The sequence below is a fragment of the Heterodontus francisci genome, chromosome 1, assembly GCF_036365525.1.
Source record: "Heterodontus francisci isolate sHetFra1 chromosome 1, sHetFra1.hap1, whole genome shotgun sequence".
Lineage (NCBI taxonomy): Eukaryota > Metazoa > Chordata > Chondrichthyes > Heterodontiformes > Heterodontidae > Heterodontus > Heterodontus francisci.
The window spans coordinates 211,544,455-211,568,374 of record NC_090371.1 but is presented as its reverse complement, the minus strand read 5'-3'; the positions used below and the strand labels follow the sequence as shown (position 1 = coordinate 211,568,374).

The window sequence follows — 23,920 nt, the reverse complement described above, 5'->3', positions numbered from 1 at the left end:
AGCTGTAAGTTAGGAAATGGAAGACAGGGAGGAAGTCAAGAAAATTACAATCGCCAGGGAAGTGGCACTGAACAAATTGTTGGAGCTGCGGGTTGACAAGTCGCCGGATCTTGATGGACTTCAACCTAGGCTGTTACAAGAAGTGGCTAGTGAGATAGTTGATGCAGGGAAAGAGTAGGGCCCATTAGGGACCAAAGTGGCAATCTGTGTGTGGAGCCGGAAGACGTAAAAGAGATTTTAAATGATTACTTTTCACCTGTTTTCACTATGGAGAAGGATGATGTAGGTGCAGAGATCAGGGAGGGGGATTATGATATACTTAAACATATTAGCATTGAATGGGAGAAAGTATTAGCTGTTTTAGCAGGCTTAAAAGTGGATAAATCCCCAGGCCCAGATGAGATGTATCCCAGGCAGCTATGTGAGGCAAGGGAGGAGATAGCAGGGGCTCTGACACAAATTTTCAAATCCTCTCTGGCCACAGGAGAGGTACCAGAGGACTGGAGGACAGCGAATGTGGTAGCATTATTCAAGAAGGAGAGGAGGGATAAACCAGTAATTACAGGCTGGTGAGTCTAACATCAGTGGTAGGGAAACTATTGGAAAAGGTCTGAGGGACAGGATTAATCTCCACTTGGACAGGCAGGGATTAATCAGGGATAGTCAGCAAGGCTTTATCAGGGGGAGATCGTGTCCAACTAACTTGACTGAATTTTTCGAGGCGGTGACTCAATGTGTAGATGAGGGTAAAGCAGTTAATGCAGTCGACATGGACTTCAGTAAGGCTTTTGATAAGGTCCAGCATGGGAGCCTGGTTAAGAAGGTAAGAGCCCATCGGATCCAGGGCAATTTGGCAAATTGCATCCAAAATTGGCTTAGTGGCAGGAGGCAGAGGGTGATGGTCGAGGGTTGTTTTTGCAAGTGGAATGTGACCAGTGGTGTACCGCAGAGATCGGTGCTGGGACCTTTGCTGTTTGTAGCGTACATTAATGATTTAGACGTGAATCTAGGAGGTATGATCAGTAAGTTCACAGATGACATGAAAATTGGTCGTAAATAGTGAGGAGGAAAGCTTTAGATTACAGGGCAATATAGATGGGCTGGAGAAATGGGCGGAGCTCTGGCAAATGGAATTTAATCCTGAGAAGTGTGAAGTGATGCATTTTGGGAGGACTAACAAGGCAAGGGAATATACAATGGATGGTAGGACGCTAGGAAGTACAGAGGGTCAGAGGGACCTTGGTGTAGATCACTGAAGGCAGCAGCACAGGTAGTTAAGGTGGTTAGGAAGGCATATGGGATACTAGCCTTTATTAGCCGAGGCACAGAATATAACAGCACGGAGGTTATGATGGAGATGTATAAAATGCTAGTTAGGCCACAGCTGGAGTACTGTGTACAGTTCTGGACACCACACTATAGGAAGGATGTGATTTCACTGGAGAGGGTGCAGAGGAGATTCACTAGAATGTTGCCTGGGCTGGAGCAGTCAGCTATGAAGAGAGACTGAAAAGGCGAGGGTTCTTTCCCTTAGAGCAGAGAAGGCTGAGGGGAGACATGATTGAGGTATACAAAATTATGAGGGGCATTGATAGCTTAGATAGGAAGAAACTTTTTCCTTAGTGGAGGGGTCAATAACCAGGGGGCATAGATTTAAGGTAAGGGGCAGGAGGTTTAGAGGGGATTTGGGGAAAATAAATTTCACCCAGAGGGTGGTTGGAATCTGAAATTCACTGCCTGAAGAGGTGGTAGAGGCAGGAACCCTCACAGCATTTAAGAAGTATTTAGATGAGCACTTGAAACGCCATAGCATACAAGGCTATGGGCCAAGTGCTGGAAAATGGGATTAGAATAGTTAGGTGCTTGATGGCCGGCACAGACACGATGGGCCAAAGGGCCTGTTTCTGTGCTGTATAACTCTATGATTCTATTAGTTTTAATTTTCCAAAATTCCCTGGATTGGGGGAAGGTTCCGTTAGATTTTTCAAAAAGGGAGGGAAACAGAAAGCAGGAAACTACAGGCCAGTTAGCTTAACATCAGTCTTAGGGAAAATGTTAGAAGCTATTATTAAAGACGTTATAGCAGGGCACATCGAAAAATTCAAGGTAATCAGGCAGAGTCAACACGGTTTTGTAAAAGGGAAATCATGTTTAACCAATTTATTGGAGTTCTTTGAGGGAGTTGCATGTTCTGTGAATGAAGGGGAACCGGTCGATGTATTATACTTAGATTTCCAGAAGGCATTTGATAAGGTGCCACATCAAAGGTTATTGCAAAAAATAAAAGCTCATGGTGTAGGGGGTAACACATTGGCATGGATAGAAGATTGGCTAGCTGACAGGAAACAGACAGTAGGCATAAATGGGTCATTTTCTGGTTGGCAAGATGTAACAAGTGGTGTGCCACAGGGATCTGTGCTGGGGCCTCAACTTTTTACAATTTATATAAATGACTTGGATGAAGGGACCAAAGGTATGGTTGCTAAATTTGCTGATGACAGAAAGATAGGTAGGGAAGTAACTTGGGAAGAGGACATAAGGAGGCTACAAAAGGATATAAATAGGTTAAGTGAGTGGGCAAAATCTAGCAAATGGAGTATAATGTGGAAAAATGTGAAATTGCCCATTTTGGCAAGGAGGATAAAGAAGAAGCATATTATCTAAATGGTGAGAGATTGCGGAGCTCTGAGATGCAGAGGGATCTGGGTTTTCTACTGCATGAATCGCAAAAGGTTAATATGCAGGTACAGCAAGTAATTAGGAAAGCTAATAGAATGATATCGTTTTTCACAAGGGGAATCGAATACAAAAGTAGGGAGGTTATGCTTCAGCTATACAGGGCACTGGTGAGATCACATCTGGAGTACTGTGTACAATATTGGTCTCCTTATCTAAGGAAGGATGTAAATGTGCTGGAAGCAGTTCAGAGAAGGTTTACTCGACTAACACCAGGAATGGGCAGGCTGTCTTATGAGGAAAGATTGAACAGGCTAGGCTTGTATCCGCTGGAATTTAGAAGAGTAAAACGTGACTTGATTGAAACATACAAGATCCTGAGGGGTCTTGACAGGGTGGGATGTGGAAAGGATGTTTCCCCTTGTGGGAGAATCTAGAACAAGGGGTCACTGTTTAAAAATAAGAGGTCGTCCATTTAAAACAGAGATGAGGAGACACTTTTTCTCTCAGAGGGTTGTGAATCTTTGGAACGCTCTTCCTCAAAAAGTGGTGAAAGCAGAGTCTTTGAACATTTTTAAGGCAGAGGTAGATAGATTCTTGTTAAGCAAGGGGGTGAAAGGTTATTGGGGGTAGATGGGAATGTGGAGAAATCAATTCAGCCATGAACTTACTGAATGGCAGAGCATGCTTGAGGGGCCGAGTGGTCTACTCCTGCTCCTAATTCGTATGTTTGTATGTAGGTTGTCAGGCCCTAAAAATTACACTACAAAAACCATTGCGTCATAGATGTCAATGGATTTTATCTTTGACACCTAATATTTTGATAACTAATCTGCAAGTTTCACAAAGTACTTTATTTTAAGAAATGATTTTGTGGAACGCAAAGCTTAACTACAAGAGGCTGCACATCATTAAAAGTGATTCTGCTACAATAAAAGTGCTCTTCGATGTGAAACAGGTGTTTTACCAACATCTTACTGTGCACAATCTACTTATGATTCCTCTTTTCGTAAACATGTCTTTCTACCCCAACCAACCATAGCCCATTTTTAACCCCAACTCTGACCTCATAACTCAATTCCTGATCATTCAATTGTTCCCGTAATGCTCAGTGATATTGCCAACTGCTCTGTCTCCTCAAACATTATTCTCAAAATGTCCTAAAAACTTTGTTCCTTAAAAAGCCTACCCTCGATACCCTGTCCTCCTTAACCCCCCTTTCTCTTAAAGGTTTTTTAGATTCGTTCATGGGATATGATGTCACTGGTAAGGCCAACATTTGTTGCCCATCCTGAATAGCCCTTGAGAAGGTGGTGGTGAATCCCCCTCTTGAACTGCTACAGTCCATTTGGGGTGGGTACACCCAGAGTGCTGTTGGGAAGGGAGTTCCAGGATTTTGACCCAGCAAAGTGAAAGAATGGCAATATCGTTCCAATTCAGGATGGTGTGTGGCTCAGAGAGGAACTTGCAGGTGGTGGTGTTCCCACGCATCTACTGCCCTTGTCCTTCTAGGTGGTAGAGGTCGCGGGTTTGGAAGGTGCTGTCTAAGGAGCTGTGGCAAGTTGCTACAGTGCATCGTGTATGGTACACACTCCTGCCACTGTGTGCCGGTGGTGGAGGGTCAAAATGTTTAACGTGGTAAATGGGGTGCCGAACAAGTGGGTTGCTTTGTTATAAGATCATAAGAAATAGGAGCAGGAGTAGGCCATTCGGCCCCTCAAGCCTGCTACACCATTCAATAAAATCACTGTTGATCTGACTGTTGCCTTTACTCCACTTTCCTCCACCACACCACCCCCCTCGCACCATAGCCCTTTACTCCCTCATAGATCAAAAATCTGTCTAACTCAGCCTTGAATATATTGAATGACCCAGCTTCCACTGCTCTATGGGGAACAGAATTGCAAAGATTAGTGACCCTCTGACAGAAGAAATGCCTCCTCATCTCCTTCTTAAATGGGGGACACCTTATTTTTAACCTGTGCCTCCCACCTCTGGATTTGGGAAACATCCTCTCAGCATCTACACTGTCAAGCCCCTTCAGAATCTTACATGTTTCAATAAGATCACCTCTCATTCTTCTAAACTTCAATGAGTATAGGCCTAACCTGCTCACCCTCTCCTCATAAGACAACCCCTTCATCCCAGGAATCAGCCCAGTGAACCTCTCTGAACTGCTTCCAATGCAAGTATATCCCTCATTAAGTAAAGAGACCAAAACTGCACACAGCTCTCTAGGTGCGGTCTCACCAATGCTCTGTAAAGCTCTACCAAGACTTTCCTACTTTTATACTCCATCCCCCTTTCAATAAAGACCAGCATTCCATTTACCTTCCTAATTACTTGCTGTACCTGCATACTAACCTTTTGTGTTTTATGTATAAGGTCTGCTACCCGACCCGAACCCGAAGGTTTGGGTTGGGTCGGGCCCATCTTCAGGCTCCGGCTTTCGGGCTAGGGTCAGGTCAGGCCGAGTCCAAGTCAAGTCAGGTCGGGTCGGGTCAGGCCGGACACGCAGGGTCAGATCTGTGCTGGTAAGAATTAAAAATAAAAAATTTACGTGAGCTGGGAGTCCGGGACGAAACGGAGTCTGCTCAGTGAGTCAGTGACATCACTGCAGTGGTTAGCACCGCAGCCTCACAGCTCCAGCGACCCGGGTTCAACTCCACACTGCCTGTGTGGAGTTTGCAAGTTCTCCCTGTGTCTGCGTGGGTTCCCTCCGGGTGCTCCGGTTTCCTCCCACATGCCAAAAGACTTGCAGGTTGCTAGGTAAATTGGCCATTATAAATTGCCCCTAGTATAGGTAGGTGGTAGGAAAATATAGGGACAGGTGTGGATGTGGTAGGAATATGGGATTAGTGTAGGATTAGTATAATATGGGTGGTTGATGGTCGGCACAGACTCAGTGGGCCGAAGGGCCTGTTTCAGTGCTGTATCTCTAAACTAAACTAAACTAAACTAAACTATGATTTCACCACGCATGTGCGGCAGTTTCGTGGAGGTTCCAAGTTGGGAGCTAAGTAAACGGATGGCCGGGTCGGGCTCGGGTCGGGTCAAGTCGAGGCGGGCTCGGGTCAGGTTGGGCTTGGGGCAAAAGTGGAGGGACTCTGACTGGGTCGGGTTCAGGTCCACAGTGGTTTGGTCGGGTTCGGGTCGGGTTCGTTATCCCGACCTAAAGTAGGTCTCTAATGAGGACACCCAGATCCCTCTGTACCGCAACATTCTGCAGTCTCTCTCCAGTTAAATAATATTCTGATTTTCTATTCTTCCCGCCAAGGTGAATAACCTCACCTTTTCTCACAATATACTCCATCTGCCAATTTTTGCCCACTCACTTAACATATTTATATCCCTTTGCAGACTCATTCTGTCCTCCTCACAACTTACTTTCCTACCTAACTTTGTATCGTCAGCAAATATGGCTACAATGCACTCGGTCCCTTCATCCAAGTCATTAATATAGATCATAAATAGTTGAGGTCCCTGCACTGATTCCTGTGGCACTCCACTAGTTACAGTTTGCCAACCTGAAAATGCCCCATTTATCCCGACTCTGTTTCCTGTTAGTTAGCCAATCCTCTATCCATGCTAATATATAACTCCCAACACCATGAGCGCTTATCTTGTGTAGTAACCTTTCATGTGGCACCTTATCGAATGCCTTTTGGAAATCCAAATACACATCCCTTTATCAAATCTGCTCGTTACATCCTCAAAGAACTCCAATAAATTTACCAAACACAATTTCCCTTTCATAAAACCATGTTGACTCTGCCTCATATCGAAATTCATAATACAGTGTCCTGCTACCACTTCCTTAATAATGGATTTCAACATTTTCCCAATGACAGATGTTAGGCTAACTGGCCTTTAGTTTCTTGCTTTCTGTCTCCCTCCTTTCTTGAATAGAGGTGTTACATTTGCAGTCTTCCAATCCGCTGGGACCTTTCCAGAATCTAGCGAATTTTGGAAGATTACAAACAATGCATTCACTATCTCTGCAGCCACTTCTTTTAAGACCCTAGGATGCAGGCCTTTAGTCCCATTAGCTTTCCCAGTACTTTTTTTCTCGTGATAGTGATTGTTTTAAGTTCCTCCCTCCTTTTTGCCTCTTGATTTTCTAATATTCTTGGGATGCTTTTTGTGTCTTCTACTGTGACGACAGATAGAAAATATTTGTTCAAAGTCTCTGCTATTTCCTTGTTTCCCATTATTAATTCCCCAGCATCATCCTCTAAGGGACCAATGCTTACTTTAGCTACTCTTTTCCTTTTTATCTACTTACAGAAGTTTTCACTGTTTTTATATTTCTTGCTAGTTTACTCCTGGATGGTGCTGAGCTCTTGAGTGTTGCTGGAACCCAGGAACACAAGAAATAGGAGCAGGAGCAGACCATATGGCCCATCGAGCCTGCCTCAAAACGATCATGGCTGATTTTAGGATTAAACTCCACTTTCCCACCCACTCACCATATCCTTTGATTCCCTGAAAGACCAAAAATCAGTCTATCCCTGCCTTAAATGTATTCAACGATGGAGCATCCACAACCTTCTAAGGTAGAGAATTCCGAAGATTTATAACCCTTTGAGTGAAGTACAATCATCCAGGTAAGTGGGGAGTATTCCATCACACTCCTGACTTGTGCCTTGTAGATGGTGGGGAGGCTTTGAGGAGTCAGGAGGTGAGTTACTAGCTGCAGAATTCCCAGCCTCTGACCTGCCTTTGTAGCCACAGTATTTATATGGCTGGTCCAGTTAAGTTTCTGGTCAATGATAACCCCAGGATGTTGATGGTGGGGGATTCAGCAATGCTAATGCCTTTGAAAGTCAAGGGGAGATGGTTAGATTCTCTCTTGTTGGAGAGGGTCATTGCCTGGCACTTGTTTGGTGCAAATGTTACTTACCACTTATCAGCCCAAGCCTGAATGTTGTTCAGGTCTTGCTGCATGCAGACATAGAGTGTTTCAGTATCTGAGGAGTTGCAAATGGTACTGAACACTGTGCAATCATCAGCAAACATACGACTTTTGACCTTATGTTGGGAGGGAAGGTCATTGATGAAGCAGATGAAGATGGTTGGGCCTTGGACACTACCCTGAGGAACTCCTGCGCTCCTGGAATGTCTCATCAGCCACCTACACTCTCTCTCCCAACCCTACCAACTCACTGATTACTACCTGTTTGAACCTCTTCAGTGTGGCTTCCATCCCGTCCATAGGACGAGCCTGTATAAAAATCACCAATGACAGTCTATGTCATCGTGAATATGATATATTTATCCCTCCATGTTTTCCTCTGAGTGGCTTTTGATTCAGTTGCCCACACCATCTTCCCTCGTCTACATTTCCTCTATGGACATTCATAGCAATCACTTCATAACGGTTCCACTTCTATTGGCTCCCCTCCCATGCTTACATGGTTGCCTCTCATGTTTTCCAATGTTATATTTGATGTTGTCACATAGCAACATTAGCTGTATGATATGGCCAATTTGCATATCTACAATGACAATGTGCAGCTTTACCTCTCAACAGCATCCTTGATACTCTAATGGTCACTGTGCTACATTTTTCTTGCCTGTCTAACATCAAGTCGTGAATGAGCCAGAACATTTACAGCTCTACCACTGGAAGGCCCTAAGTCACCCTGTTCAACCCCTGACAGAAAATCAATGCCACAGCCCCTTCCCCCATCTACATTCTTGGATGTTCACCGAAGTGCAGCTGCTGAGTGCAAACTTCATGTCTTGCTCAAGCCTGAGCTGAGCTTCAATTACCACATCCAGTCCATCAACCTCATTTTGCCCATATTCTGGAGCAAGAAATTGAGGTTTGAGGAACAAAATCCATTTCACGATCTCTTGCATCTAATTTCCCCTGGATGTGTTCCAGCTGTCAGACTGGAAGCAGGCAACTTCCAAGTGTACAAAGCAATGCCTGAAACAAGTGTAGGCTCCCTATATTTGCAAAACAAGCTTCTAATACCAGTTGCAGAACCGCGATTGAAATTGGTCATCAACTGGGTGGAGCTTGCACCGCACATACTCCGTCCAGTTATTTCAGGTCTTCAGCAGCCAAAGCAGCTGTATGTAAAGGGACCGTTGGAGGCGGACCATTAAAAGGTAGTGAACACCTGTCCGTTTCATTTCTCTGCAGCCTGGAGGAGCAGGACTTCAATCTTTCAGCATCTGCTCACATCACACTATGCATTTCACACCAGACACCTGCACAATTTGAATTTCAATCCCCCAAGCATCCAGAGTGAGGCTTGAACCCACAACCTACTGATTTGAAGGTAAGAGTGCTACCACTGAGCCAAGGTTGAGTTTTAATTTTGATATTGATATGCTATTATTTATCTTGCGTTTGATTCTGTGGATAATTCTTGTTATTAATTACCAGTTTTTCTAAATATATAGAACTAAAATTTTCCCCCATTTATAATTGCCTTTTGTTCATTACTTATTCCTCCTTAGTTTTACATTAAATACTAAATCAAAGTAACATTACACATTTTCATGAATATGTTTTTTTAGTATGGAAATACTGCTGAGAAATGCAATGTTTGGGCTCAAAATAGCTCTATAAATAGCTTTGTCAATGGCTAGCATTGGCCTAAGAATTGACCACCATGTGTAGTCACCAAGTGCCTCCAAGTTGTTCCATTAAACCTTTCCATATGTTGAGTGAAATAAAGTCCATAATAGTGGCAAGAGCTTATTATTGTTTGGTTAGTTTAGGTGAATGGGAAATTTTAGAAATGTTTTCTGTAATCAAGAGCAAATAATTAGGACAGAAAATGACTTAATTGAGTCAAGATAGACGACAAGAGCATTTCCTCTATTCATAATATTCTTTATTTCAAAGAAGAGTATTTGTTTTGATGAACGGTTATCCACTTGAAACGGTAACTCTGTCTCTCCCTCCACAGATACCGTCTGACCTGCTGAGTATTGTCAGCATTTTGTTTTTATTTCAGATTTCCAGCAACCATTGTATTTTGCTTTGCTATCTGTATCTACATGGGTGCTGACATACAGCCAGTTATTGGAGTCGGTCGATTACCCACTCTGTATATACACACACTCCTTTTGGAAAATATGGCCACCACTGAGTAAAGTCTTAAAAAGGAAGAAAAATAATAAAAGCTAAAAACCATGGTGATTTATAGATCCATCTATAAATTCACATAGTACATTAACTACTTGGCTGCTCACTATGGTTGCCACCATTCTGGTTTAATCCAAGTTATTCTCCCTCATTATTAGCTTTGTGCTTTGGGACATGATCCAACCAGGCAATTCATAAAACAGGCAGAATTGTTCATGGGAATTCAAAATCCTTTTGAACAAATTAAATTTAATCCAAGCTTGACCCAACACAATGTTCTCTAGGATTTCACAAATCAGGGATGCCATATCACAAAATACATTAACAACCAAGCTTACTTAATTTTAGTACAATAGCCTTTTTAAACCAGAGAGTTTTAATTACACAGCTAGCTATTAAAGCAAACACAGAGAAACAAGAGTTGGGGGATATTAAAATTTAGGAAGCGCATCATCAAAACATAAAATGGGCTCCATCTATAACAGTGCCAATTACAAAATCAAAAATATCTAGCTGTAACCTCATTTTAAAAAGTCCACACAAATTGTTGGGGGGGGGGGGGGGGGGTGAGCAGGTACTGCTTCAAATTGTCCCAATTCATGTTTATTAGCCTAATTTGGTTCAATTCAGAAAATATTCAGCTATGGATTTCTACTTAAGGAAAATGAAGTTGTCGAAGCTCAGAACACATTTTGCACATGCATGCTGTTATTCTTAAGTATTCATGCATAATTTTCCAAAGAGTTGCTTTAGCCCCTAGCACTTTAGTCTGCAAGAAGCATGCAAAATTGTGGTGTTAATGTCCCCATCTTATCTCTGACAGTCTCCTGTGAAATGATATATGGGCACCAAAAATCCGCAAAAAGGGATCATGGCAGGTGTGCTGGGATCAAGATTAGATTAGAGATACAGCACTGAAACAGGCCCTTCGGCCCACCGAGTCTGTGCCGAACATCAACCACCCATTTATACTAATCCTACACTAACCCCATATTCCTACCAAACATCCCCACCTGTCCCTATATTTCCCTACCACCTACCTATACTAGTGACAATTTATAATGGCCAATTTACCTATCAACCTGCAAGTCTTTTGGCTTGTGGGAGGAAACCGGAGCACCCGGAGAAAACCCACGCAGACACAGGGAGAACTTGCAAACTCCACACAGGCAGTACCCAGAATCGAACCCGGGTCCCTGGAGCTGTGAGGCTGCGGTGCTAACCACTGCGCCACTGTGCCGCCCAGGTTTCAAGCCCAGGTTTCCATCATTTTCATAAGGGGTTCCGTCAGTCTTATGCCATAATTCCATCAGGCCACTGGCAGAACTCCCAAAGACTTTCAGAGCCATGTACATTTGTGAAAATATGTACTCTATTACACAATTTCTTGTAAGTGCCTTGGGAGGTTTTACGATGTTAAAGGTGCTATATAAATGCAAGTGCTGTTGTTCTTGTAGGTGAATTCATTGTCAGATTTTTTCTATTTGGCACATTACCATATGAAGAGGAGAGTGAGACAGTATTGTTTTTCATATCAAATTATCTGAATATTCAGTAAATATTTTATCATTAAATACAATTAGCGTGTACAGGTTTGGAACCAGAAATAGATTATCATGTTTCGAGCTAATAGCTTCAAGTTCCTTCTGCGATTTACTCAGTATTTCAAAATACTACTTTAAGCGATCATCATTTCATAAGAATTTTGACATATTTGTCCAGTTTTATACATATATATGTAGTAAGATAAATGCCGATAAAAATGCCTAAAATGTAAATGTCCTAAATATACTTTGGTGGCTTATTAGTCAGATTCTTTTGTTTTGGAAAGGTAACATGATATAAGGGAGAAAATGTGACCCTATCATTAAAAACCTAAGCAACAGCATACATGTAAAAGGTAAGAAAATGACATGGACATGCTTTAGAAGTAAAAATTTAAAGTTTCCATGCAGTCCTACCTGGAAGACCTTTCGCCCACTTCACAATTCGAATCATCTGTTTCTCCGCCAGCTTGTTCAAACTGGACAGCAGGTGATTAGTTGTGTCTGCCTGACTACTGTCATAAGATGCATAAACCACTTCAGGTTCAATGGCTTCGAGAATAATGATCAGGGACGGGTTAATGTGTGGTGGCATAAGTGAAAAATTAGGAACAAGCGCAGTGCTTGCTGTGGGTTCCGGTAAAGGAGCAGTGAACGTGATCCCTTCCTTGGGGCTATGTGGTGGTTGCTGCTCTTCATGCAGCCCTTTCACCTTTCCCAGTTTCTTAGACTTCCGTGCTATGGGAGAAAGAAAATAAAAATAACTTTTTTTTAGGAATTTTGGGGTTTTATTTCAGCTTTAGTACCAGAATCTGTACTTTTCTATCTAAACTTTTATACATGTATGTTTACAAAGACTTTCAAAGTCACCTTGTGAATAGTACTGTGGAACATCTACTGAAGCCAAGAAAACTACTCAAACAGTAACAGATATTAAATATACTGTTGGTTGAATACTTAATCCTAACATTGCTGCATAGGCATAAAGCTGTATCGAAAAATGACACAGTGCGATTTGCTTCTACTTATCAAGAAATGGCCTAACCCGTCTGAAGTTGCAGGGCTAGCCAAATTTACAGAATATGACAAACCCCTGCATGAAGAAATCCAATCATTGGGAGCTCGCCATCAGTTCACAGAATCACAGAATAATACAGTGCAGAAGAGGCCCTTTGGCCCATCGAGTCTGCACCGATGCATTAAAGACACCTGACCTGTCTACCTAATCCCATTTGCCAGCACTTAGCCCATAGCCTTGAATGTTATGACGTGCCAAGTGTTCATCCAGGTACTTTTTAAAGGATGTGAGGCAACCCGCCTCTACCACCCTCCCAGGCAGTGCATTCCAGACTGTCACCACCCTCTGGGTAAAAATGTTCTTCCTTAAATCCCCCTTAAACCTCCTGCCCCTCACCTTAAACTTGTGTCCCCTCGTAACTGACCCTTCAACTAAGGGGAACAGCTGCTCCCTATCCACCCTGTCCATGCCCCTCATAATCTTGTACACCTCGATCAGGTCACCCCTCAGTCTTCTCTGCTCCAGCGAAAACAACCCAAGCCTATCCAACCTCTCTTCATAGCTTAAATATTCCATCCCAGGCAACATCCTGGTGAATCGCCTCTACACCCCCTCCAGTGCAATCACATCCTTCCTATAATGTGGCGACCAGAATTGTACACAGTACTCCAGCTGTGGCCTTACCAAAGTTCTATATAACTCCAACATGACCTCCCTGCTTTTGTAATCTATGCCTTGATTGATAAAGGCAAGTGTCCCATATGCCTTTTTCACCACCCTATTAACCTGCCCTTCTGTCTTCAGAGATCTATGGACAAACACGCCAAGGTCCCTTTGTTCCTCGGAACTTCCCAGTGTCAGGCCATTCATTGAATACTTCCGTGTCACATTACTCCTTCACTTTTCAGAGTTAAATTCCATCTGCCAGTTTTCTGCCCATTTGACCACCCAGTCTATATCTTCCTTTAAGACACTCAACCTCACTGTTAACCACTCAGCCAATCTTTGTGTCATCCGTGAACTTACTGATCCTACCCCCCACATAGTCATCAATGTCGTTTATATAAATGACAAACAATAGGGGACCCAGCACAGATCCCTGTGGTACGCCACTGGACATTGGCTTCCAGTCACTAAAACAGCCATCTGTCATCACTCTCTGTCTCCTACAGCTAAGCCAATTTTGAATCCACCTTATCAAGTTACCCTGTATCCCATGTGCATTTGCTTTCTTGATAAGTCTCCCATGTGGGACCTTGTCAAAGGCTTTGCTGAAATCCATGTAAACTACATCAACTGCACTACCCGCATCTACACATCTGGTCACATGCTCAAAAAATTCAATCAGGCATGACCTCTCTCTGACAAAGCCATGCTGACTATTCCTGATCAAATTTTGCCTCTCCAAGTGGAGATAGATTCTCTCCTTCAGAATTTTCTCCAATAGTTTCCCTACCACTGACATGAGACTCACTGGTCTGTAGTTCCCTGGCTTATCTCTACAACTTTTCTTAAATAGTGGGACCACATTAGCTGTTCTCCAGTCCTCTGGCACCTCCCCCGTGGCCAGAGAGGAATTAAAAATTTGGGTCAGAGCCCCTGCAATCTCCACCCTCGCCTCCCACAGCATCCTAGGACACAAATCATCCAGACCTGGAGATTTGTCCACTTTTAAGCCTTCCAAAACCTCCAATACCTTGTCACTCCCTATGGCAATTTGCTCAAGAACCTCACAGTCTCTCTCTCTGAGTTCCATAAATACATCCTCATTCTCTTGGTTGAAGACAGATGTGAAGTATTTGTTCAACACCCTACCAATGTCCTCTGGCTCCACCCACAGATTTCCCCCTTGGTCCCTAATGGGTCCTACTCTTTCCCTGGTTATCCTCTTCCCATTGATATACTTATAGAATATCTTGGGATTTTCCCTACTTTTACCAGCCAGAGCTTTCTCATATCCCCTCTTTGCTCTCCTAATTGCTTTCTTAAGCTCCATCCTACACTTTCTGTATTCCACTAATGCATCCATTGATTTGCTCTCCTTGTATTTGCTAAAAGCCTCTCTTTTCCTTCTCATCCTACCCTGAATGTTTCTGGTCATCCATACTTCTCTGGGCTTGTTGCTCCTAGCTATTACCCTAGAGGGAACATGTTGGGCCTGTACCCTCCCCATTTCCTTTTTGAATGCCCCCCACTGCTCTTCTGTAGATTTCCCGACAAGTAACTCTTTCCAGTCTACCTTGGTCAGATCCTGTCTTATTTTACTAAAATTTGCTCTCCCCCAACCCAAAACCTTTTTTTGCAACTTGTCTATTTCTTTCTCCATAACAAGCCTAAATTGTACCATGTTGTGGTCGCTATCACCAAAATGCTCCCCCACCAACACATCAACCACCTGTCCGGCTTCATTCCCCAGAATTAGGTCCAGCACTGCACCCTCCCTAGTTGGATCCTCTACATATTGAGCTAAAAAGTTCTCCTGTATACATTTTAAGAACTCCACTCCATCTAAGCCCTTAACATTAAAGTCCTGGCATTAAAGTAGAGGCCATCCATCCTGGTCTTACTCCCTTGAAACTTACTTTCGCTGTACTCCCTCTGACTTGTTTGCTTTCCTGTGTTTAGCTGTGTCCCTATTCTGCTAGGAGTCTGAGTCCCCTCCCCCTGCCAAATTAGTTTAAACTCCTCCCAACAGCACTAGCAAACCCGCCAGCAAGGATGTTAGTCCCCCTCTAGTTCAGATGTAGACCGTCCCGCTTGTACAGGTCCCACCTTCCCCAGAAATGGTCCCAGTGGTCCAGGAATCTAAAACCCACCCTCCTGCACCAACTCTTAAGCCATGCATTCATCTGTGCTATTCTCCGATTTCTATACTCGCTAGCACTAGTTGGCCATGCTACTGCAGGAATTAAAGGCAGCACACCAAAAAAAAAATTCATTTGTACAGCTGCAAAAGCTTTTGCACAGTAAGATTTATGTTAATTCTGCAGGAAGCACCCAAGGGCCCAAGTTCAATGCTGAAACTGCTTGACAATGAAATTAAGCAAAGGAGAGAGGTTTTGGGGTGGAAATTGCACTTGGCATATTTCTAGACCTAAAATGGGAGCTGTGCTTGGAACTGTGCCCCAACTGGGAACCATGCTTCCACAGGCAACTCGCTCATTGTAAAAGGGTGGATTTTGGGCTGCTTGCTCAGCTGGTAGTGGCCCAAAATGACCTCCCAGCCACCGCCAAAAGGTGAGTTCAGAATAATTTTATTAAAATGTTCCTTTGGATCCAGGAGCAGCTGGAGTGCTTCCCAACTTAATAGTATCTCAATCATGCCCCAAACCCCTCCAAGAACTCAGTGGAGGATCCATTCCCCCAACCAACTTCTGCCCTCACACTTCCTATGTGGAGAATGCATTAGAGTTTCTTGAAAGAGAGGCAATTGAGGAAGGCAGCAATGGGGAAGAAGGACGGCAGGTGCCAGCTGCAGGTTTGACATGACATTTAGCTTTCCTTTCATCTCACCCTTTTGTAATGTTCGTTGCCAGCCACCAAACTAGATCATGAAATCCTTGAGGTGACACATGTAGTGGAAGAAGCAAGCACTTCAGAGCAGGGTGCCATCACTCACTCGCTCCCTCTCAAGCACCAGTCCAGAGATATCCATCTCAGGGAAATTAAGGAGTGAGGTAGATGGGAATGCACTGGGAGAAATACAGAGTATCAGCGAGCAGAAGCTGTTTGTGGTGGAAGGTTTGGGGGGAGGAAGAACGCAGGGTCAGGACGTGGAGGTACAGCTATCTCATGGTTCCTCCCTAAAAAGGAAAGATGCTTGCAGAACATCAATACATGTACAGGCACTGGGGAAAGCCTCAGACAGTGTGTAGCAGGTGAGAGGCCAATTGGTCGAGTATATTACTTACATCTGCTGTACCCTCATGGATAACTTCTCAGCACTGCTGTTTAACTTGGAGCATATGTCGCACCATAAAGGGCAGGTGCCAGCTGCAGGTTTGACATGACATTTTTTATTGTTCATGTATGAAAATATTGGCCCAGGTAGATTTTAAAATCAGTAATACTTAAGCAATGATTGCACCAAAATCTATCTACAATTTCTCATTGAGTTTTGTGGCGATATTTAGGAAGATAGTAGTTGCTATATAGTAAATCAGGCAAAATAAAGAAAGGACAATTTGAGAAAGCAGTAATATCAATTAGCCCCTGGAAATAGTTTTAAAATATTTAGGAGATGTAAGAATACAAGAAATGTGCTTAAACCTGAAAGACAAAAGGGCAGCTGGTTCATCAAGCTTGTTCCTTCCTCAAACCATGTAAATCTACCCATCCCATTTAATCCCCAGTGAAATATCTGCACAAATACTCCCTGATCCTGAAAGATAAACAACTGAAACTCCATAAAACATCTATCTAATCCATAAATGAACCCTGGCCTGTTGCCCTCAACAGATCACCTATTCTCAGCAAAAGTCGTATACGGACCATTGTGTCCCCAGTATGCATCTCAATCTCTGTTTATCCCTGCACCATTCAATCCAGCCCATGCTTATCCCGATACCATTCATTCCAGCCCATGCTTATCCCCATACCATGCAATCCAGCCCATGCTTATCCCCATACCATTCATTCCAGCCCATGCTTATCCCCATACCATTCAATCCAGCCCATGCTTATCCCTATACCATGCAATCCAGCCCATGCTTATCCCTATACCATTCATTCCAGCCCATGCTTATCCCTATACCATTCATTCCAGCCCATGCTTATCCCCATACCATGCAATCCAGCCCATGCTTATCCCTATACCATTCATTCCAGCCCATGCTTATCCCCATACCATTCATTCCAGCCCATGCTTATCCCCATACCATTCAATCCAGCCCATGCGTATCCCTATACCATTCATTCCAGCCCATGCTTATCCCCATACCATTCAATCCAGCCCATGCTTATCCCGAGACCATTCATTCCAGCCCATGCTTATCCCCATACCATTCAATCCAGCCCATGCTTATCCCTATACCATTCATTCCAGCCCATGCTTATCCCCATACCATTCATTCCAGCCCATGCTTATCCCCATACCATTCAATCCAGCCCATGCTTATCCCTATACCATTCATTCCAGCCCATGCTTATCCCCATACCATTCAATCCAGCCCATGCGTATCCCTATACCATTCATTCCAGCCCATGCTTATCCCCATACCATTCAATCCAGCCCATGCGTATCCCTATACCATTCATTCCAGCCCATGCTTATCCCCATACCATTCAATCCAGCCCATGCTTATCCCTATACCATTCATTCCAGCCCATGCTTATCCCCATACCATTCAATCCAGCCCATGCTTATCCCTATACCATTCATTCCAGCCCATGCTTATCCCCATACCATTCATTCCAGCCCATGCTTATCCCCATACCATTCAATCCAGCCCATGCTTATCCCTATACCATTCATTCCAGCCCATGCTTATCCCTATACCATTCATTCCAGCCCATGCTTATCCCCATACCATGCAATCCAGCCCATGCTTATCCCTATACCATTCATTCCAGCCCATGCTTATCCCCATACCATTCAATCCAGCCCATGCTTATCCCTATACCATTCATTCCAGCCCATGCTTATCCCTATACCATTCATTCCAGCCCATGCTTATCCCCATACCATGCAATCCAGCCCATGCTTATCCCCATACCATTCAATCCAGCCCATGCGTATCCCTATACCATTCATTCCAGCCCATGCTTATCCCCATACCATTCAATCCAGCCCATGCTTATCCCTATACCATTCAATCCAGCCTATGCTTATCCCCATACCATTCAATCCAGCCCATGCGTATCCCTATACCATTCATTCCAGCCCATGCTTATCCCTATACTATTCAATCCAGCCCATGCTAATCCCCATACCATTCAATTCAGCCTATGCTTATCCCCATACCATTCAATCCAGCCCATGCTTATCCCTATACCATTCAATCCAGCCTATGCTTATCCCCATACCATTCAATCCAGCCCATGCTTATCCCTATGCCATTCAATCCAGCCTATGCTTATCCCCATACCATTCAATCGAGCCCATGCTTATCCCTATACCATTCAATTCAGCCCCTGCTTATGCCTATACCATTCAATCCAGCCCCTGCTTATGTCTATACCATTCAATCCAGCCCCTGCTTATGCCTATACCATTCAATCCAGCCCATGCTAATCCTTATACTATTCAATCCAGCCCCTGCTTATCCCTATACCATTCAATCCAGCCCATGCTAATCCTTATACTATTCAATCCAGCCCATGCTAATCCTTATACCATTCAATCCAGCCCCTGCTTATGTCTATACCATTCAATCCAGCCCCTGCTTATGTCTATACCATTCAATCCAGCCCGTTTATGCCCATACCATTCAATCCAGCCCCTGCTTATGCCTATACCATTCAATCCAGCCCATGCTTATCCCCATACCATTCAATCCAGCCCATGCTTATCCCTATACCATTCAATCCAGCCCGTTTATGCCCATACCATTCAATCCAGCCCGTTTATGCCCATACCATTCAATCCAGCCCCTGCTTATGCCTATACCATTCAATCCAGCCCATGCTTATCCCCATACCATTCAATCCAGCCCATGCTTATCCCCATACCATTCAATCCAGCCCATGCGTATCCCTATACCATTCATTCCAGCCCATGCTTATCCCCATACCATTCAATCCAGCCATGCTTATCCCCATACCATTCATTCCAGCCCATGCTTATCCCCATACCATTCAATCCAGCCCATGCTTATCCCTATACCATTCAATCCAGCCCGTTTATGCCCATACCATTCAATCCAGCCCCTGCTTATGCCTATACCATTCAATCCAGCCCATGCTTATCCCCATACCATTCAATCCAGCCCATGCGTATCCCTATACCATTCATTCCAGCCCATGCTTATCCCCATACCATTCAATCCAGCCATGCTTATCCCTATACCATTCATTCCAGCCCATGCTTATCCCCATACCATTCAATCCAGCCATGCTTATCCCCATACCATTCAATCCAGCCCATGCGTATCCCTATACCATTCATTCCAGCCCATGCTTATCCCCATACCATTCAATCCAGCCCATGCTTATCCCTATACTATTCAATCCAGCCCATGCTAATCCCCATACCATTCAATTCAGCCTATGCTTATCCCCATACCATTCAATCCAGCCTATGCTTATCCCCATACCATTCAATCCAGCCCATGCTTATCCCTATACCATTCAATCCAGCCTATGCTTATCCCCATACCATTCAATCCAGCCCATGCTAATCCTTATACTATTCAATCCAGCCCCTGCTTATCCCTCTGCCATTCAGTCCAGCCCATGCTTATGCCTATACCATTCAATCCAGCCCCTGTTTATGCCTATACCATTCAATCCAGCCCATGCTTCTCTCTGTCCCATTCAATCCTGCCCCTGTTTATGCCTATACCATTCAATCCAGCCCCTGCTTATGCCTATACCATTCAATCCAGCCCATGCTTATCCCTATACCATTCAATCCAGCCCATGCTTATCCCTATACCATTCAATCCAGCCCATGCTAATCCCCATACCATTCAATCCAGCCCATGCTTATCCCCATACCATTCAATCCAGCCCATGCTTATCCCTATACCATTCAATCCAGCCCATGCTTATCCCTATACCATTCAATCCAGCCCATGCTAATCCCCATACCATTCAATTCAGCCTATGCTTATCCCCATACCATTCAATCCAGCCTATGCTTATCCCCATACCATTCAATCCAGCCCATGCTTATCCCTATACCATTCAATCCAGCCTATGCTTATCCCCATACCATTCAATCCAGCCCATGCTAATCCTTATACTATTCAATCCAGCCCCTGCTTATCCCTCTGCCATTCAGTCCAGCCCATGCTTATGCCTATACCATTCAATCCAGCCCCTGTTTATGCCTATACCATTCAATCCAGCCCATGCTTCTCTCTGTCCCATTCAATCCTGCCCCTGTTTATGCCTATACCATTCAATCCAGCCCATGCTTATCCCTATACCATTCAATCCAGCCCATGCTTATCCCTATACCATTCAATCCAGCCCATGCTAATCCCCATACCATTCAATCCAGCCCATGCTTATCCCCATACCATTCAATCCAGCCCCTGCTTATGCCTATACTATTCAATCCAGCCCATGCTTATCCCTATACCATTCAATCCAGCCCATGCTTATCCCTATACAATTCAATCCAGCCCCTGCTTATGCCTATATCATTCAATCCAGCCCCTGCTTATCCCTATACTATTCAATCCAGCCCATGCTAATCCCCATACCATTCAATCCAGCCCCTGCTTATCCCTATACCATTCAATCCAGCCCCTGCTTATGCCGATACTATTCAACACAGCCCCTGCGTATGCCTATACCATTCAATCCAGCCCATGCTTATCCCCATACCATTCAATCCAGCCCATGCGTATCCCTATACCATTCATTCCAGCCCATGCTTATCCCCATACCATTCAATCCAGCCCATGCTTATCCCTATACCATTCATTCCAGCCCATGCTTATCCCCATACCATTCAATCCAGCCCATGCTTATCCCTATACCATTCATTCCAGCCCATGCTTATCCCCATACCATTCATTCCAGCCCATGCTTATCCCCATACCATTCAATCCAGCCCATGCTTATCCCTATACCATTCATTCCAGCCCATGCTTATCCCTATACCATTCATTCCAGCCCATGCTTATCCCCATACCATGCAATCCAGCCCATGCTTATCCCTATACCATTCATTCCAGCCCATGCTTATCCCCATACCATTCAATCCAGCCCATGCTTATCCCTATACCATTCATTCCAGCCCATGCTTATCCCTATACCATTCATTCCAGCCCATGCTTATCCCCATACCATGCAATCCAGCCCATGCTTATCCCCATACCATTCAATCCAGCCCATGCGTATCCCTATACCATTCATTCCAGCCCATGCTTATCCCCATACCATTCAATCCAGCCCATGCTTATCCCTATACCATTCAATCCAGCCTATGCTTATCCCCATACCATTCAATCCAGCCCATGCGTATCCCTATACCATTCATTCCAGCCCATGCTTATCCCTATACTATTCAATCCAGCCCATGCTAATCCCCATACCATTCAATTCAGCCTATGCTTATCCCCATACCATTCAATCCAGCCCATGCTTATCCCTATACCATTCAATCCAGCCTATGCTTATCCCCATACCATTCAATCCAGCCCATGCTTATCCCTATGCCATTCAATCCAGCCTATGCTTATCCCCATACCATTCAATCGAGCCCATGCTTATCCCTATACCATTCAATTCAGCCCCTGCTTATGCCTATACCATTCAATCCAGCCCCTGCTTATGTCTATACCATTCAATCCAGCCCCTGCTTATGCCTATACCATTCAATCCAGCCCATGCTAATCCTTATACTATTCAATCCAGCCCCTGCTTATCCCTATACCATTCAATCCAGCCCATGCTAATCCTTATACTATTCAATCCAGCCCATGCTAATCCTTATACCATTCAATCCAGCCCCTGCTTATGTCTATACCATTCAATCCAGCCCCTGCTTATGTCTATACCATTCAATCCAGCCCGTTTATGCCCATACCATTCAATCCAGCCCCTGCTTATGCCTATACCATTCAATCCAGCCCATGCTTATCCCCATACCATTCAATCCAGCCCATGCTTATCCCTATACCATTCAATCCAGCCCGTTTATGCCCATACCATTCAATCCAGCCCGTTTATGCCCATACCATTCAATCCTGCCCCTGCTTATGCCTATACCATTCAATCCAGCCCATGCTTATCCCCATACCATTCAATCCAGCCCATGCGTATCCCTATACCATTCATTCCAGCCCATGCTTATCCCCATACCATTCAATCCAGCCATGCTTATCCCCATACCATTCATTCCAGCCCATGCTTATCCCCATACCATTCAATCCAGCCCATGCTTATCCCTATACCATTCAATCCAGCCCGTTTATGCCCATACCATTCAATCCAGCCCCTGCTTATGCCTATACCATTCAATCCAGCCCATGCTTATCCCCATACCATTCAATCCAGCCCATGCGTATCCCTATACCATTCATTCCAGCCCATGCTTATCCCCATACCATTCAATCCAGCCATGCTTATCCCTATACCATTCATTCCAGCCCATGCTTATCCCCATACCATTCAATCCAGCCATGCTTATCCCCAAACCATTCAATCCAGCCCATGCGTATCCCTATACCATTCATTCCAGCCCATGCTTATCCCCATACCATTCAATCCAGCCCATGCTTATCCCTATACTATTCAATCCAGCCCATGCTAATCCCCATACCATTCAATTCAGCCTATGCTTATCCCCATACCATTCAATCCAGCCTATGCTTATCCCCATACCATTCAATCCAGCCCATGCTTATCCCTATACCATTCAATCCAGCCTATGCTTATCCCCATACCATTCAATCCAGCCCATGCTAATCCTTATACTATTCAATCCAGCCCCTGCTTATCCCTCTGCCATTCAGTCCAGCCCATGCTTATGCCTATACCATTCAATCCAGCCCCTGTTTATGCCTATACCATTCAATCCAGCCCATGCTTCTCTCTGTCCCATTCAATCCTGCCCCTGTTTATGCCTATACCATTCAATCCAGCCCCTGCTTATGCCTATACCATTCAATCCAGCCCATGCTTATCCCTATACCATTCAATCCAGCCCATGCTTATCCCTATACCATTCAATCCAGCCCATGCTAATCCCCATACCATTCAATCCAGCCCATGCTTATCCCCATACCATTCAATCCAGCCCATGCTTATCCCTATACCATTCAATCCAGCCCATGCTTATCCCTATACCATTCAATCCAGCCCATGCTAATCCCCATACCATTCAATTCAGCCTATGCTTATCCCCATACCATTCAATCCAGCCTATGCTTATCCCCATACCATTCAATCCAGCCCATGCTTATCCCTATAGCATTCAATCCAGCCTATGCTTATCCCCATACCATTCAATCCAGCCCATGCTAATCCTTATACTATTCAATCCAGCCCCTGCTTATCCCTCTGCCATTCAGTCCAGCCCATGCTTATGCCTATACCATTCAATCCAGCCCCTGTTTATGCCTATACCATTCAATCCAGCCCATGCTTCTCTCTGTCCCATTCAATCCTGCCCCTGTTTATGCCTATACCATTCAATCCAGCCCCTGCTTATGCCTATACCATTCAATCCAGCCCATGCTTATCCCTATACCATTCAATCCAGCCCATGCTTATCCCTATACCATTCAATCCAGCCCATGCTAATCCCCATACCATTCAATCCAGCCCATGCTTATCCCCATACCATTCAATCCAGCCCCTGCTTATGCCTATACTATTCAATCCAGCCCATGCTTATCCCTATACCATTCAATCCAGCCCATGCTTATCCCTATACAATTCAATCCAGCCCCTGCTTAT

At 44.3% G+C, this 23,920-nt stretch overlaps 1 protein-coding gene across 4 annotated transcripts in view; it reads right to left on the bottom strand.

Moving 5' to 3' along the window:
* nr3c2 (nuclear receptor subfamily 3, group C, member 2) overlaps positions 1-23,920 on the bottom strand; it is a 438,927-nt gene that overhangs the window by 110,500 nt on the left and 304,507 nt on the right. For all 4 annotated transcript variants that reach the window (XM_068041172.1, XM_068041180.1, XM_068041201.1 and 1 more), the window contains one exon: positions 11,746-12,066. In XM_068041172.1, coding sequence (XP_067897273.1) covers positions 11,746-12,066 — 321 coding nt within the window. The remainder of the gene's footprint in view (positions 1-11,745; positions 12,067-23,920) is intronic.